Here is a 14,837-nt window from a genome sequence, read left to right as displayed (position 1 = left end):
CCCATCAGGGCTCCTCAACTTCAGCCACTGGGCCAATCAGTGCTTAACAGCCAACCAACAACAACCAACAGGTGCCAGAGCCTTGCTTATCCCATCCCCCAGTCAAGGAGCTCCTCTTTATTTCCTTCTTGCCTTTGGGGGAAGGGGGGAGAAACTCCCAGATGATGCACCTATAACATGATACTATACCTATGGGACTGTTCCTTGCACCTTCCCACCTCCAAAACTTATCTGGGAACTTCTCTTGGTCAAAAGCCATTAAGTGCACATTTCTTCCTCCTTCCAACCTGACCAGCTTAATCCAGGTGTTCATAATCTAAATTTGGGGAGTGGAGAAGGTTCTTAGAGCTCTCAGGTCCCTCCCATATATGCCCAGGTCCACCTTACCTCTGGGGATTCCCGCCTTGATCACATCTCCTAGACCAGGGGTGGGGAACCTGTGCCTCAAGGTCACATGTGGCCTCAGGCCTCAAGGCTACAGGCTCTCCCCCTCTGAGCATCTCTCCTTTGCCTCTACTAAGCTTGCTAAAAGGCCGGGACCAGTTTGGCCAGGTGGGGATGAGCTGTGGCAAAAGATAAGAATTCCACTCAGTCCCTCTGCAGATTTGGTTTTTGTGGGGTGTTTTTTACACTTTTCAAGCCACATCCTAAATGAGTAGAAGAGACCTGGGGACCACTGCAGGGTTCAGTTCTGCTCCAGTCACTACCCCTGTTCCAGATGTCTCATCTCCTTGTTCTGCATCTTTGGTGACTTGGATGTGAATCCAGGTTGGACACCAGAAATAAATTTAGAATTTGAAATACAAGATGAGCACTGGCCTGCATCCTTGAAAGTTCCTTGAAAGGGGAGGGCTTGAGTCGAATTGGGATCTCCCTTTTCCCCTTTCCCCTCCCCTGCCCCCACACTTGGAACCTTTTCACCACCACAAAACCTTCCACTCTAACACATCAACACAACAATCTGTTCTCATCCCCCTTTCTCCTCTCCACAAACACACTCAGAGCCTCACACCCAAATGAGATCCATTGTTTAATTACAAAACAGAACTTTTAAATGTGTGATTGAGCTCACAACCAGAGGTTACAAAAGCTGAGGAATGAGGGCAAAGGGACAAGGGGCAGAAAGCAATGAGGATCAGCTTCCTCCATTTCTTTCCCCTTGTCACTTAGACTTGGTGACTCCAGGCCACAGTCACCACCCCCCTTAGTACCCAGTAAAACCAAATAATCCAGTTCCATTATTTCCATGCTGTTGAAGGAAAAGGGAGAGAACAAGGTCCTTGGAAAGAGACAACAAGGTAGGGCTCTAGGCAGAGATTAACAGGAACAGGTAGCTTATGAGGGAAGGTTTGCAAGAAAGGGGACAGATGTCTCTGAGACCTTGCTGATTAGAAAGAAACTAGAGAGGCAGAAGTACCAGAGTAGTGGACAGGGCACCAGACTCAAAGTCAGAGAAAGCTGGGCTCAAGTCCTCTAGACAAATGTGCTTCAGTTTCCTCATCTATAAAATGAGGGAGTTGGCCTCTAAGATTCCTTCCAGCTGTAAATCTATGCTCTGTGATACTAGAGAAACAAGTAGCTTTTTTATGTGAAAGGTTACAGGGGAATCTTTCCTTTCACACCCACTACCTGGTAAGAAGCAGGTCACAGACCAGCCTTCTGACAAGTCAAACAGCTTTACCACGGCAGGCACCACAACAGGCTTTTCGGTAGTACCAATGTGTGCACAGCTTCACCTTCAGCACCAGAGCACAGTTGGCTGTGGCTTTGTCCTCACAGTCTTCATCTAGACAACAGAAATCAGGCCATGAGACAATTCATCAGCCCTATCCCTACCTGCCTTATGCCCCAAGGCAGAAGCCAGTCTCCCCATGCCCTCACCTGGCGCCTCCGTAGGACACACCTGGACCTGGCACGTCTGCTTGGCCTCTGGCTTGGAACTCAGGTCACATCCCTGGCCCAACTCCTCTCCTTGGTAACATTTGACCTCTCGTAGCCTCAGCCCCACACCGCAAGTCTTACTGCACTGTCCATAGCCCAAGAGGGACAGGGCAGGAAAAGCAAGAAGTCATGATTAAAGGAGGGAAATTCTAACTTGAGTCTATATCAGAGGATCATAGATTTAGAACTGAAGTCTAATCCTCCCATTGTATAGAATGAGAAAATTGAGGCACACAGAGTTTAAGTGACTTTCCCAGGGTCCCATAGCTAGTAAACCATCCAAGACTGGTTTGGAACTCAGGTTTTCCCTACTACAAGTATAGTTCTCTATCTACTGTGTCACCTAGTTACCAACCAAGTCACATTTATCATGCACCTATTATGTTGCAGAATCCTGAAGTGCCAAAAATACAAATAGAAAAGTGACAGTCCCTCATTTTAAGACTTCAGCCATCACAATTCCCACTCCCTTATCCTGATCCATGAGTTTAATATACCAAATCCCTCTATCTAGCACAAGACACTAGGACCTTGGGGGAGCCATAACAGAATGACTGCATGGTATGATAGACAGGACTCTGGATTTGAAGTTAGGAAGACCTATGTTGAGTCCTGCCTCAGAACAGACACTTGCTAGCTATATGACACTGGGTCTAATCTGTACAATGAAGGAGCCTGATGGCATTGGGTGACCTCTAAAGTCTTTGGGTCCAGTTCTAAATCTGTCTTCCTATAATTCCATTCCCTTTTCCTTTCCCATTAGCTTAACACACAAAATCCATCAACCCAACAAGAGCCAATGAAACCTTAGGGGAATTATGATCAAGTAAACTCTGCCATCACTCCTGGAAGAGATGTGTCAAGCTAGTCCTCAATGGGACCCTTCACCATCCTTGTTATTTTCTGGCCCAAAGTGCCCTTCTCTGACTATCAATGCCTCATTTGTGTGTTTTTTCCTCCTGTTACAAGATAAACTCTTTGGAGGCAAGACCTATATTTGTTATCTGTAGCACCTAGCACAGTGCTGGGCACACAGTAAATGCACAATAAATGCCTTTTCGTTAATTGATCCATATGTCCATGAGCATCATCAAATTCAAGATTCACCAACCCTTCCAGACTCCTTCATCCATGCCAACATCCATTATGCTTCCCCCACTTTCCAGAGAGAGTAACTCCAGAGCACAGATTTATTCCATCAGAAGAGAAATCTTGCCTCATCCCCAAACCCACACAGGATTGGTTCATCCTCTGCACGGTGTTCTGCAAAGGTGTTTGTGCCACTCAGAACCCAGAGGTCCCTAATCTTCCCCTAAGGACTGAGTGACTGGCAAAGAAGAAGGGAAACCAGCCTAGCCTGAGTTTCATTCAGAAACATAGCAGCAGTGACAGACGGACCTTCAGCTGACTCTGTCCAGCTCCACAAACTATGAAGAGTGGTGGCCAGTGCTTTAATGTCAAAGGTTCATGAGCTGTAAGGGACCTGAGGGGTCACCTGGTCCAAACTCTCATTTCACAGAGGAGTATACTGAGGTCTAGAAAGGCAAAGTGATTTGCCTACAGTTGCACAAGGGATTTTAACCAGGTAATACAAAGATCACAAAGGGAGTGGCAACTCTGGGATTTGAATCTGACTCCAGACCCAACAAACTTTCAACTAAACCATATTCATGGGAAAGATAGAAATAATGAAAGCAGCAGCCTGTCCTACCCTAACCCCATTCCTCTGCAATTCCCCCTCCACCCTCTATGGGGAAACGTCTCCTTCTATCCATAATTCTCCACCCTTTTACCATTACTAATTATATCTCCCTCCATCTCCTTACCTGAGACCAAGCTGTGGTGAACCAGATGGAACAGGGTCTCTTGAAACAAGGTGCCTGTACCTCGGGTTTCTGGGAAACATCACAGTGCCTTTCTGGGTACTCATGATACACTCCATTCTCCAATCCTGCACACAGCACCCTGCGGATCTTCACCCCTCGGCCACAGCTGGCATTACACTAGGGTCAGAGGAAAGAGAGAAGTGCCCTGGGAGCAGCAAAATCTGCCCCTACTGTCACTCTGCTACAGTCTGTCTTGGTGTCTGGTCCTTCTCCCTGTGGGACAATGGAACTGGCAGGTTTTCATTTAGGAGAAACATAGCCTCAGACTAAAATTGTTTTGCCCACAGTTCTCCCCAGTCCCTACTGTGCAGGACCTCCCTTGACCTCTCTCACCTTACCTTGTCCTCCTATGTTTCTCTGTACTCCATTCATTCATTGATTCATTCATTCAACAAGCTTTTATTAAAGCTACAGTAGTCAAGGGGGAGAAGTAGTATGCCCGAAGGATAGAAAACCAGCCTTGGAGTCAGGAAGACCTGTCTCCAATGCCAACTAGCTGGGTAACCATTGACAAGTCCTTGACCTCTCACTGTCTCAGGCAATTCTCTAAAGGGAAGCCACCTAGCCCAAATCAGTCTCATTTTAGAGCTGAGGAAAGTGTCTTGGAGAGATGAAGGGACTTACTTAAGAGCATCTAAAATTCCCAGAGGGTGGGTTGGCAGGAGATGAAGCCAAGGGACGAGAAAAGTGACCAGAAAGGCAGAGTTTAGAAACCAGTGAGTTGACGAGTAAAGGTAACCATTCTTGGAGCAGAGTAATATGATGAAATTGGAATGAGCTTTCTGGGGGTAAGCCTGCTACCTACACCTGACAAGTCCAAGGGGAGAATGGGGAGAAAACCATCCAGGCAAAGGAATGATGCTCTTGCCCCCTAGTGGGAATTTGCTGAAATGGCCACCTTCATTCCCTGACAAAGCACTCCTGCCTACTCCACCACTTTCCACCAGTCTCCAGAAAGAATAAAGAGGAGACCAACTGGACACTCTGCCTGCCTGAGTCACATCTCTCCTGCCAGCATTTCCAGGAGAATTCAAGTTACAGATGAGCTGCTGATCTGCATTATGGGAGGGAGGTTTCACACCAGAAAGTCCTCAAACCAATAAAATCACAGGTTTAGACCAATAAATATTTTTTAATGTGCCATGTGGCTTTGCTAAGTGCTAGGCACACAAAGACAAAGAAACAGTCCCTGCCCTTGAGTTTACAATTTAATGACGGGAAATCTACTATACTTATTTCTGTCACAGATGGCAAACTGATCTTAAAACACAGATCATGGGACCCTCACCCCCATGTACATATACACTCAATAAACTCCAGTGGCTCCCTGTTATTTCCAGGATCAAAATTCTGCTTGGCTTTTAAAGTCTTTCCTCACCTGGCCCCTTTTCTCTTTCCAGTCTTCTCATATCTTATCCCTTATGACACTTACTCTGTGGTCCAGTGACCCTGATCCTGGAACACAACACCCTAGCTCCCAGCTCTTGGGCATTTTCACAGACTGTCCCTCAGGTCTAGAGGGGCTCTCCTCACCTTGACTTCCTAGCTTCTCTAGTTTCCTTCAAATCTCAGCCAGAGTCCCACCTTCTGTAAAAAGCATTTTCCAGTCCTCCTTAACCTTAGTGTCTTCCCTCTGAGATTATCTCCAGTTCATCCTATACATACGCTGTTTGGACAGAGTTGTCTGTATGTTGTTACTGTTAATCTGTGAGCTCCTTGAGGGCAGGGTTTCTTTTGGTGGGGGGGAGTAGGGTATGTTTTTCTTTGTATCTCCAGCTCCACTCAGCATGGTGCCCAACACATAGTAGATGCTTAATAAATCCTTGACGGCTATTTGATGTGGCTTGTCTCAATGTCCAGAAATCCTCCTCTTCATTCCCTTCTCCCCACCAACTCAAAAGGTTTCATGGTTCAAACCATTAAAAAAATGAAAAAAGAAATAAAGGGAGGGTAGGTTTGAGGAGACTATATACTGAGAGACAGGTCTTTCTATACTTTGTCTGGTTCTTGATCTGAAGAAAGGACATTTCTGAAGAGGTCTAGACCTAGGTTTTTATTTCCTTTCCATTTATCTCCATACAATGTCTCGCATGTAGAATCATCGACATACAGCTAAAAGGGACCTTAGAGGTCATTTACTCCAACTCCTTCACTTTACAGATGGAGAAACTGAGAGCCCAAGAAGTTAAATGGCTTCTCCAAGGTCACACAGGTCCTAGAGGGCAAACTTATGATAGTACTTGGTATTTTCGTTAATATCCTGAGTTAGTCCAACTTCCAAAATGCCCAGTCACCTGCATTACTGGCTGCTGGGATAAGGGCCCTTGGTTAGAACATAAGCCAGAAGGATCTTCAAAGTTCATCTGATGCTTTACCCTGAACCATTCCCATTAGCTCATCAACTTTCCCTGATTCACTGGGACTCTTCTTAAGGGTATCATTCAGTCCTTGGCCTACGACTATTTACAGAATAAAAAGTTATAGCTCAAAGAAACTCTAAGACAAAAGGACACCTAGCCCAACTCAGTCTCAACTTAAAGATAAGGAAACAATGGCAGAGAGAGGAGGAAATGATTTACTGAAGAGCACCCCAAATTTCCAGAGGGTGGGTTGGCAGGGGACGAAGAAGCCAGAAAAGCAAAGTTTAGAAACCAGTGAGGAAAGGTAATCATTCTTGGAGCAGAGTAATATGAGGAAATTGGAATGAGCTGTAGAGGGTAAGCTGGCTACCCATATGGGGAACAAAACCACTCAGGCAAAAGAATGATGCTCTTGCTCCCTAGTGGAAATTTCCTGAAATGGTCGTGTTCAGTCCTTGACAAAGCTCTCTTGCCTGGCTCCACCACTTTCCCCAGAAGTCTCCAAAAAGGGTAAAGAAGAGACACACAATTGGGCACACTGCCTGCCCAAGCCACATCTCTACTGCCAGCATCCCCAGGAGAATACAAGTCCCCAGATCTGGGTCTTATCAATATGGCTATCTATCTCATGACTCTCCAGGCTTTTTCCAACAAGGTGACAGTAATATAAAATCATCCTGATCCCCCAGACCACCCTGATTCTCCATAGTAGCATCCTCAAGGTCACTTCTAAAACATATATGGACCTTGTCTTGAAGTTTTACCCCCATGTCTCTAGAGCAAGATGACTTAGGCCACCTTCAACCTGCTACCATCTTACTTCCCACACCAAGTAACACTTTCTTAATGAGACTCACCTGTTCCCATGCTTGTTCCACCCAGTGGGCAGGGCAGTTCCAGCCCCCACAGGGGTAAACAGCTAACGGCTTTGTGGCTGGGTCACACTGGGAACTTGAGATCACCTTCCCCTCCAAATTTCGACATGAGATGATTCGACTCATCCGTCCCTCACCGCAGGTACCTGAGCACTTGGAGAAACATAAGATCAAGGGGTGGGTCATTCTGGAGCTTTGGGGAGGCAAAATAGAGTTCTGATTGCAACTAAACTTGCTTTCTCACTCTCCCTTAAATAGCTCTCAATGATGATACTTAACTAGCAAAAGATATCTTTCCTTACGAATTTGTCCTTATTTGTCTAGCAGTTCTTCAGATCTTCACTATGCCCCACTCCCTCACAGAAAACCATTATTTCCTTTGAAAAGTGGGGCACTGTGGGGCACTGAGACTGTGGGGCACTGAGCTCACTGACCTGAAACTAAGGGTAAGGTGGGTGTAGGTCTCTTCCATCTTCATCATTTTCAACTGAGACCTCATTTCTTCCTTTCATCTGTATATATTTGTTACCCAAGGATCATGAAAGGTTGATGGAACAGGCTGGACTCACCGGTCCCCAATCAGAAGCAGTCCACTGCCGATCACAGGGTGGACCCAGGCACTCCTTCTCACTGGCTGGCCTTGTGGCCTCATTACACAGGGACAACCCCACAGAGCAGCGTACCTCTCTCCTCATGGTCCCTTGCCTACCACATCGAGCTGAGCACTGGACCCCATGGAGAAAGAAGAGAGAAGAGGCAAGATAACACATGTTGTGGTTATAGTAGACCAGTTTAACTCTAGCCAGAGATCCAGCATCACCACACATAAACCCACACACAAACCAAGCACAGCAAGGATGTGAGTGGATCCTTCTCACTTTTTTTTACTGAATGAACTCATGTTAATACAGCTAAGGAAGACGTGTGTCTCTTACTCCTTGTCCAGTTTTGTGTTTGTCCAAATCTTTCCTGCTCACCACACAAATACAAGGATAGAAAAAAAGGGTGCCCCTCTTTCTAAAGAAAATTAATTCATCATATGAAAGCACCTTCAGCATCCCACAGGTGAATTCCTTCAGTGGTCATACCCAAGGTGAAGGGAATTCAGGTCCACCAGGAAATTCATAAGTCTGTGAAAGGTCTAGTCAATAGCACCACCCCCTCCAACCCTACAGACCACCCATTGCAAGGATGTCCAACCAAAGGCACGCGCCCATACCTCAGACCATTCGGAGAGCTCCCACTGAGGGCCACAGGCCTTGTTCGTGCACACCTTCTTTTCCACAGGCCGTGCCAACCCAGCTGCCACACATAACTCATCATAGACTGAGCTGTCAAAGCCAGGGGCCAACATCCTCCAGCATCGGACCGTGCGGGCCTGGTGCCCCTCTCCACAGGTCCTCGAGCACTCACTCCATCGACTCGCTTCCCACCTCCATGCGAAGAAAAACAGACAATCCACAGACACAGAAGAGGCTGAGCCATGGTTCTCAAGAAAAATACCAGGCCATTAAAGCCTCAGTCCCAGAGAGGAAGTAAAAAGAGCAGGAGAAATGAACTAGTAGAAAGACTTCTGGGTTAGGGTCAGAGCGTTTCACTGCCACTTTATATCTGTGTAAATATGGATGTAAATCTGTGTAAATATGGAAAACTTTTCTGACCTTAAGGTTATATTCATTTGTAAAATGAGGATGGTTGGACTAGATGACCTTTAAAGCTCCTTCTAAGTGGTATAGTGGATAAAGCACCTGGCCTGGAGACCGGAAAACCTGAGTTCAAATCTGACCTCAGACACTTAGCTTTGTGACCCCGGGCAAGTCATTTAACCTTGTTTGCCTCAGTTTCCTCATCTGTAAAATGAGCTGGATATGGCAAAACATTTTAATATCTTTGACAAGAAAATCCCAAGTGGGGTCACCAAGAGTCAGACATGACTGAAATAACTCAACAATAACAATCCTCTGATCCTAGCAAGAGGCCTTAAAGATGACCAACTGGGCCATGGAACAGCTATCTCTTACAGGATACAGATAGTACATGTCCTCCGTCCCCAAACTCTGTTGAAGAAGCTGTCTCAGGAATTCTATCAAACATTTAAAGAACAGTTAATTCCAATACTATATAGACTATTTTTGAAAATTGGGGAAGAAGGAGTCCTCCCAAATTCTTTCTATGATACAAATATGGTTTTGATACCTAAACCAGGAAGAGACAAAACAGAGAAAGAAAATTATAGACCAATTTCCCTAATGAATATAGATGAGAAAAATTTTAAATAAGATTTTAGCAAAATGAATACAGCATCTTATCATGAGATTAATACATTATGATTAGGTAGGATTCATACCAGGAATGCAGGGCTGGTTCAATATTAGGAAAACTATTAGCATTATTGATCATATCAACAACAAAACTAACAAAAACCACATGATTATCTCAATAGATGCAGAAAAAGCTTTTGACAAAATACAACACCCATTCCTATTAAAAACACTGGAGAACACAGAATAAAGGGAACTTTCCATAAAATAATAAGCAGTATCTATCTAAAACCTTCAGCAAGCATTATATGCAATGGGGATAAGCTAGATGCATTTCCAATAAGATCAGGGGTGAAACAAGGATGTCCATTATCACCACTATTATTCAATATGGTATTAGAAATGTTAACTGTAGCAATTAGACAAGATAAAGATATTGAAGGAATAAGAATAGCCAAAGAAGAAACTAAGGTATCACTCTTTGCAGACGATATGATGATTTACTTAGAGAATCCCAGAGATTCAAGTAAAAAACTACTTGAAATAATAAATAACTTTGGCAAAGTTGCAGGTTACAAAATAAACCCACACAAATCTTCTGCATTCTTATATATAGGCAACGAAGTCCAACAGCAAGAGATAGAAAGAGAAATCCCATTTAAAGCTAGGGTAGACACTATCAAATACTTAGGAGTTTACCTGCCAAAACAAACCCAGGGATTATATGAACACAATTACAAGACACTTTTTGCACAAATAAAGTCAGATTTAAATAAGTGGAAAAACATCAGTTGCTCATGGGTAGGCCGTGCTAATATAACAAAAATGACAATTCTACCTAAATTAATTTACTTATTTAGTACCATACCAATTAAACTATCAGATAATTATTTTCTAGAGCTGGATAAAATAATATCAAAATTCATTTGGAAGAACAAAAGGTCTAGAATATCAAAGGGAATAACGAAAAGAAATGCTTGGGAAGGTGGCCTAGCGCTACCAGACCTCAAATTGTACTATAAAGCAGCAATTATCAAAACCACTTGGTATTGGCTAAGAAACAGAGAGGTAGACAAGTGGAATATACTTGGCACTCAAGACACAGTAGGCAAGGAATAGTGCAACCTCCTGTTTGATAAACCCAAGGACCCCAGCTTCTGGGATAAGAACTCACTGTTCAACAAACTGGGAAAACTGGGTAACAGTGTGGCAGAAATTAGGCATAGACCCATGCCTGACACCATACACAAGAATAAAGTCCAAATGGGTACATTAGGCATAAAGATTGATACCATGAGTAAACTGGAGGAGCAAGGAATAGTGTATTTATCAGATTTATGAAGGAGGGAAGAATTTTTTACTAAAGAAGAGATAGAAAGCATTATGAAATGCAAGATGGATAATTTTGATTACATTAAACTGAAAAGTTTTTGCACAACCAAACCCAATGCAACCAAAATTCGGAGGGATGTAGTAAACTGGGAAAGAATTTTTACAGCTAAGCTCAGGGATAAAGGCCTCATTTCTAGAATATATAGAGAACTGACTCAAATGTACAGCTATACAAGTCATTCTCCAATTGATAAATGGTCAAAGGATATGAACAGGAAGTTTTCAGAGGAAGAAATTAAAGATATTTATAATCATATGAAAAAATGCTCTAAATCACTGTTGATTAGAGAGATGCAAATCAAAACAAGTCTGAGGTACCACATCACACCTATAAGATTGGCAAACATGACAAGACAAGAAAATGATAAACGTTGGAGAGGATGTGGGAGAGTTGGAACACTAATTCATTGTTGGTGGAGCTGTGAGCTCATCCAACCATTCTGGAGAGCAATTTGGAACTATGCCCAAAGGGCTGCAAAAATGTGCATACCCTTTGACCCAGCAATATCGCTACTAAGACTGTATCCCCAAGAGATCATAAAAATGGGAAAGGATCCCATATGTACAAAAATATTTATAGCGGCACTCTTTGTAGTTGCCAAAAACTGGAAGTCAAGGGGATGCCCATCAATTGGGGAATGGCTGAATAAATTGTGGTATATGAATGTAATGGAGTACTATTCTGCCATAAGAAATGATGAACAAGAAGACTTCAGAGAGGCCTGGAAGGACTTACATGATCTGATGCTGAGTGAAAGGAGCAGAACCAGGAGAATTTTGTGCACAGCAACGACCACAGTGTGTGAGAGTTTTTTCTGGTAGACTTGGAATTTCATAATAAAGCAAAAACTTATTAAAAAAAAAATCCCAATGGTGGTTTTCTAAGGCAAAACGCCTTCCACACTCAGAGAAAGAAATATGGAAGTCATTTGCAGAATGTAGCAGATCATGTTTGTGTGTGTGTGTGTGTGTGTGTGTGTGTGTATTATGTTTTGATTTGTTATATGATTTCTTCCATTTATTTTAGTTCAACTACATAGCATGACTATAGTGAAAACATACTCAATAGGAAAGTATATGTAGAACCTATACAGAATTGTATGCAGTAGTGGGATGGGAGGGGGGTAGTGGGGGGTAGGCGTTGGGGGGATAAAATCTTAATTTTACGGCAGTGATTGTAAAACATTAAAAAAAAAACAATAAAATTAAATTAAAGAAGAAGAAGAAGAAGAAGCTGTCCTCAGCTTCTTGGCCTAACTCTACCCTGGCAAATTTCTCCCTCTGACCCCTTTATGCAATCGCTTAACAGCTGATGATCTGACTAGCTCAGCTCCATGCTCTGAATACTGACTTTTCCCAAAGCTTAGCACTTGTAGGGAAAGCTTCCTACTCTATGGTTTAGTCCTAGTGTGCTAAAGCCCGGCTGCAACTGGTCTGTCAAGGGTATATGCTCCTATTGATTAGGAAGTACAGGGTCAATAACTATGTCAGTCAACAAGAGCTGGCTAAACTCCACCATATTTACAGCACCCTGTTAGGTACATGAGGCAAAAAACACTAAAATATACAGCAATACCTTCTACAGATCTGGGTGCATGGTAGGTGATCAGCATGTACCTGTGGAATAAATAAAAGGGAAGACACAAACCCTGCTCCCAAAGAACTCTGGATGCATGATTGCATTGGATACCACCCTTTTCTATCTGTTAAAAGCAAAAACTTATGAGGTATGAAATTTGAGGTCAAGAATAAATAACATGAGGTATGAAAAATGGGGTCTGTGACTCTGGGGTAACACTAAGCAGAAAAGTAATGAGCATTTGGGACCCTTAGTGCAAGCGCACAAGTCACGTTCTCAAATCAGTATTTTAAGATAAATTCAACTCGGAGGGAAGAGACTCTGGGACTCAATGGGAGAAATCATTCATGAGTAGGGAAGAGCAAGGTGGGAAAGGTTTGGAGAAGAGTTCATAATGGATACAGGCCCAAATATGGCAGGGTGGAAGGAGAAAAGAAGAGCACATTTAGCCAGCTATTTGGAAGCTGCCTATCAATTAATTGTATGATAGGAATCCCCATTATCCCTTTACACTAAGAGTTTGTTGTTAGCTTTCTAAATTTCAGCACCCCTAGACAAAGCCCTAGTCACTTTACTTTAGTTACGTCTCTGATGTTAGGGGAGCCATAAAGCTGACAATAAACGTGTCTCTTTTGAAAAAAAAATAGCATCGTATTAACACTTTACATGGTAGTAGAAAGCTAAGGACAGAGGTCTGTGAACCTCTATTCAAGTCAGTTTCCTCATCTGTAAAATGGGGATAATGATAACATCTACTTCCCAGGGTGAAGATCAAATGAGATGAGAGTTGTACAGGGCTTGGCACATTTTTGTTGTTAAGCCGTTTTTCAGTAGTGTCAAAATCTTCACTTCCCTATTTGGGGTTTTCCTAGCAAAGATATTGGAGTGGTTTGCCATTTCCCTCTCTGACACATATTAAGCATTATATAAATGTTAGCTATTATTATTATTATACAAGTCTACAGTTCTACTCCTAGTATTAGACCTACTATACTTGGTCTATAACTCTGAACAGAATGAGAAATGTTAGGTGATATGGATATTTTTTTAAAGTTATTTTTCTCCAAACTCTAACCTCAACTCTCCCATGCTCTATGTCTGAAAGTTGGGGGCCACATCTTTCAGGGGATCCCATGGTGCAACCATCCTTGTCTGGGACTCTGCTCATTCTCCAGTTTCTACCTCTGAACTAAGTGACACAAAGCCAGTCTGAAAGAAGAGGAATTGGAGGAGGAGGAAGAAGCTGATAATTGTTCCACGCTTTAAGGAAGGCAAAGCACTTTTACAAGGATTATGTCATTTGATCCTCACAACAACTCTGGGAGGTGACTGCTATTATTATCTTCATTTTACAAATGAGGAAACTGAGGCCCAGAGAGGTGAATTGATCTCCTTTGTAAAATGAAGAGTTTGGATGATCTCTAAGGTCCCCAGAACTCTGTATCTATGGTCCTACGACTTCTCCTGGACTGTATGGCTAGTGTTTAGGGCAAGATTTGAACCCAGGCTTTTCCTGACTCCAGGTGCAAGACTCTATCCTCTGTGTACATCGTATCTTGTCTTCTCACCCCCAATTCTTGAGAGTTGAGTGATGCCCTCCTCCCCCACCACACTTGCTCCATCCTGGCACTTTTTGCCCTGGTAGCTCACCTGGGTTGGCAATCCCTCCCTGTGCAGAGCTCATAGGCAGGCTCTGGGCGGGTCACAGCATCACAGTAGGCTTCTTCCACCTCCACTCCATCATAACGCACACACAGGGCATGGGAGACACTGATACCTGCTGGACAATCAGGATGGCCCTCAGCCAGGAAGCCCCTGTTAGATCCCATGGCCAAACCAAAGTTCTAGATTCTTCCCACACTGGGTTAGAGCTGGAGTTTGGCCTCCTGCAGTTCAGATCAGCTGGGAAAGAGGCCCCAGATTCTATCAGCTCATAGATGGTCATCCCCAGGCTGATGTGTTAGGCACAGACAGCCCTTGAAGAGAAGAAAAACCAATGAGTAAGGAGCCAGACAGACTTCTCCCTTCACACTCTAGGAAAGGCCTTTCTCCACCCTTAGCCCAAAGAGTTCTCCCTCACTTCCCCCTCATAGCTCAACAAGAGGCTGTTCATTTGGACCTACCCGAAGTACAAGTGGAGCTGCAGGGGGCCTGGGCAGAGACCTTCCAGCGGTACATATCAGCCTGGCTGATGTCATCATGACCAGGAGGACTCACGTTAAAATCATTGCTGAGGAGAAAGGCCAGCGTGAGGCACCGGGTGAGGAGCAGCTAAAAGCCACTGTAAGGCTAGGGATGGAACCAAACAAAGCTTCTTCAGACATCCCTGTGTCCCAGCAGCCCCTCTCTCATGCTTCATGTGGCCTATCTGGGTTACTTGTCTCCCTTCCTGACCCAACAAAAGAAAATATTTCCACATGGATTATTAACTTTTCTCTTTTCTTTATTTCCTTCCCTCTTTCTTACTCAAGAAAAGCAATGTTTGCCTTTCATGAGGCCCTAGAGTACCGTGAAAAGGAAAAGTGGAGCCTTGGAGAAATGTG

At 43.7% G+C, this 14,837-nt stretch overlaps 1 protein-coding gene across 1 annotated transcript in view; it reads right to left on the bottom strand.

Annotated features, from left to right (window-relative positions):
- Window positions 1–1,017: 1,017 nt before the first annotated feature.
- The window catches only part of LOC140523184 (ADAMTS-like protein 2), a 35,372-nt gene continuing 21,552 nt past the window's right edge, over window positions 1,018–14,837 (bottom strand). Inside the window, exons 11-18 of the mRNA XM_072638183.1 lie at window positions 14,458–14,524; window positions 13,945–14,138; window positions 8,282–8,495; window positions 7,632–7,787; window positions 7,045–7,215; window positions 3,768–3,944; window positions 1,882–2,026; window positions 1,018–1,786 (exon numbers count right to left, since the gene is read on the bottom strand). Coding sequence (XP_072494284.1) covers window positions 1,668–1,786; window positions 1,882–2,026; window positions 3,768–3,944; window positions 7,045–7,215; window positions 7,632–7,787; window positions 8,282–8,495; window positions 13,945–14,138; window positions 14,458–14,524 — 1,243 coding nt within the window. The 3' untranslated portion in view covers window positions 1,018–1,667. The remainder of the gene's footprint in view (window positions 1,787–1,881; window positions 2,027–3,767; window positions 3,945–7,044; window positions 7,216–7,631; window positions 7,788–8,281; window positions 8,496–13,944; window positions 14,139–14,457; window positions 14,525–14,837) is intronic.

Source organism: Notamacropus eugenii, chromosome 2 (genome assembly GCF_028372415.1).
Source record: "Notamacropus eugenii isolate mMacEug1 chromosome 2, mMacEug1.pri_v2, whole genome shotgun sequence".
Taxonomy (NCBI): domain Eukaryota; kingdom Metazoa; phylum Chordata; class Mammalia; order Diprotodontia; family Macropodidae; genus Notamacropus; species Notamacropus eugenii.
Note: the sequence above shows the minus strand (reverse complement) of the source record. Positions and strands in the feature narration are given on the sequence as shown.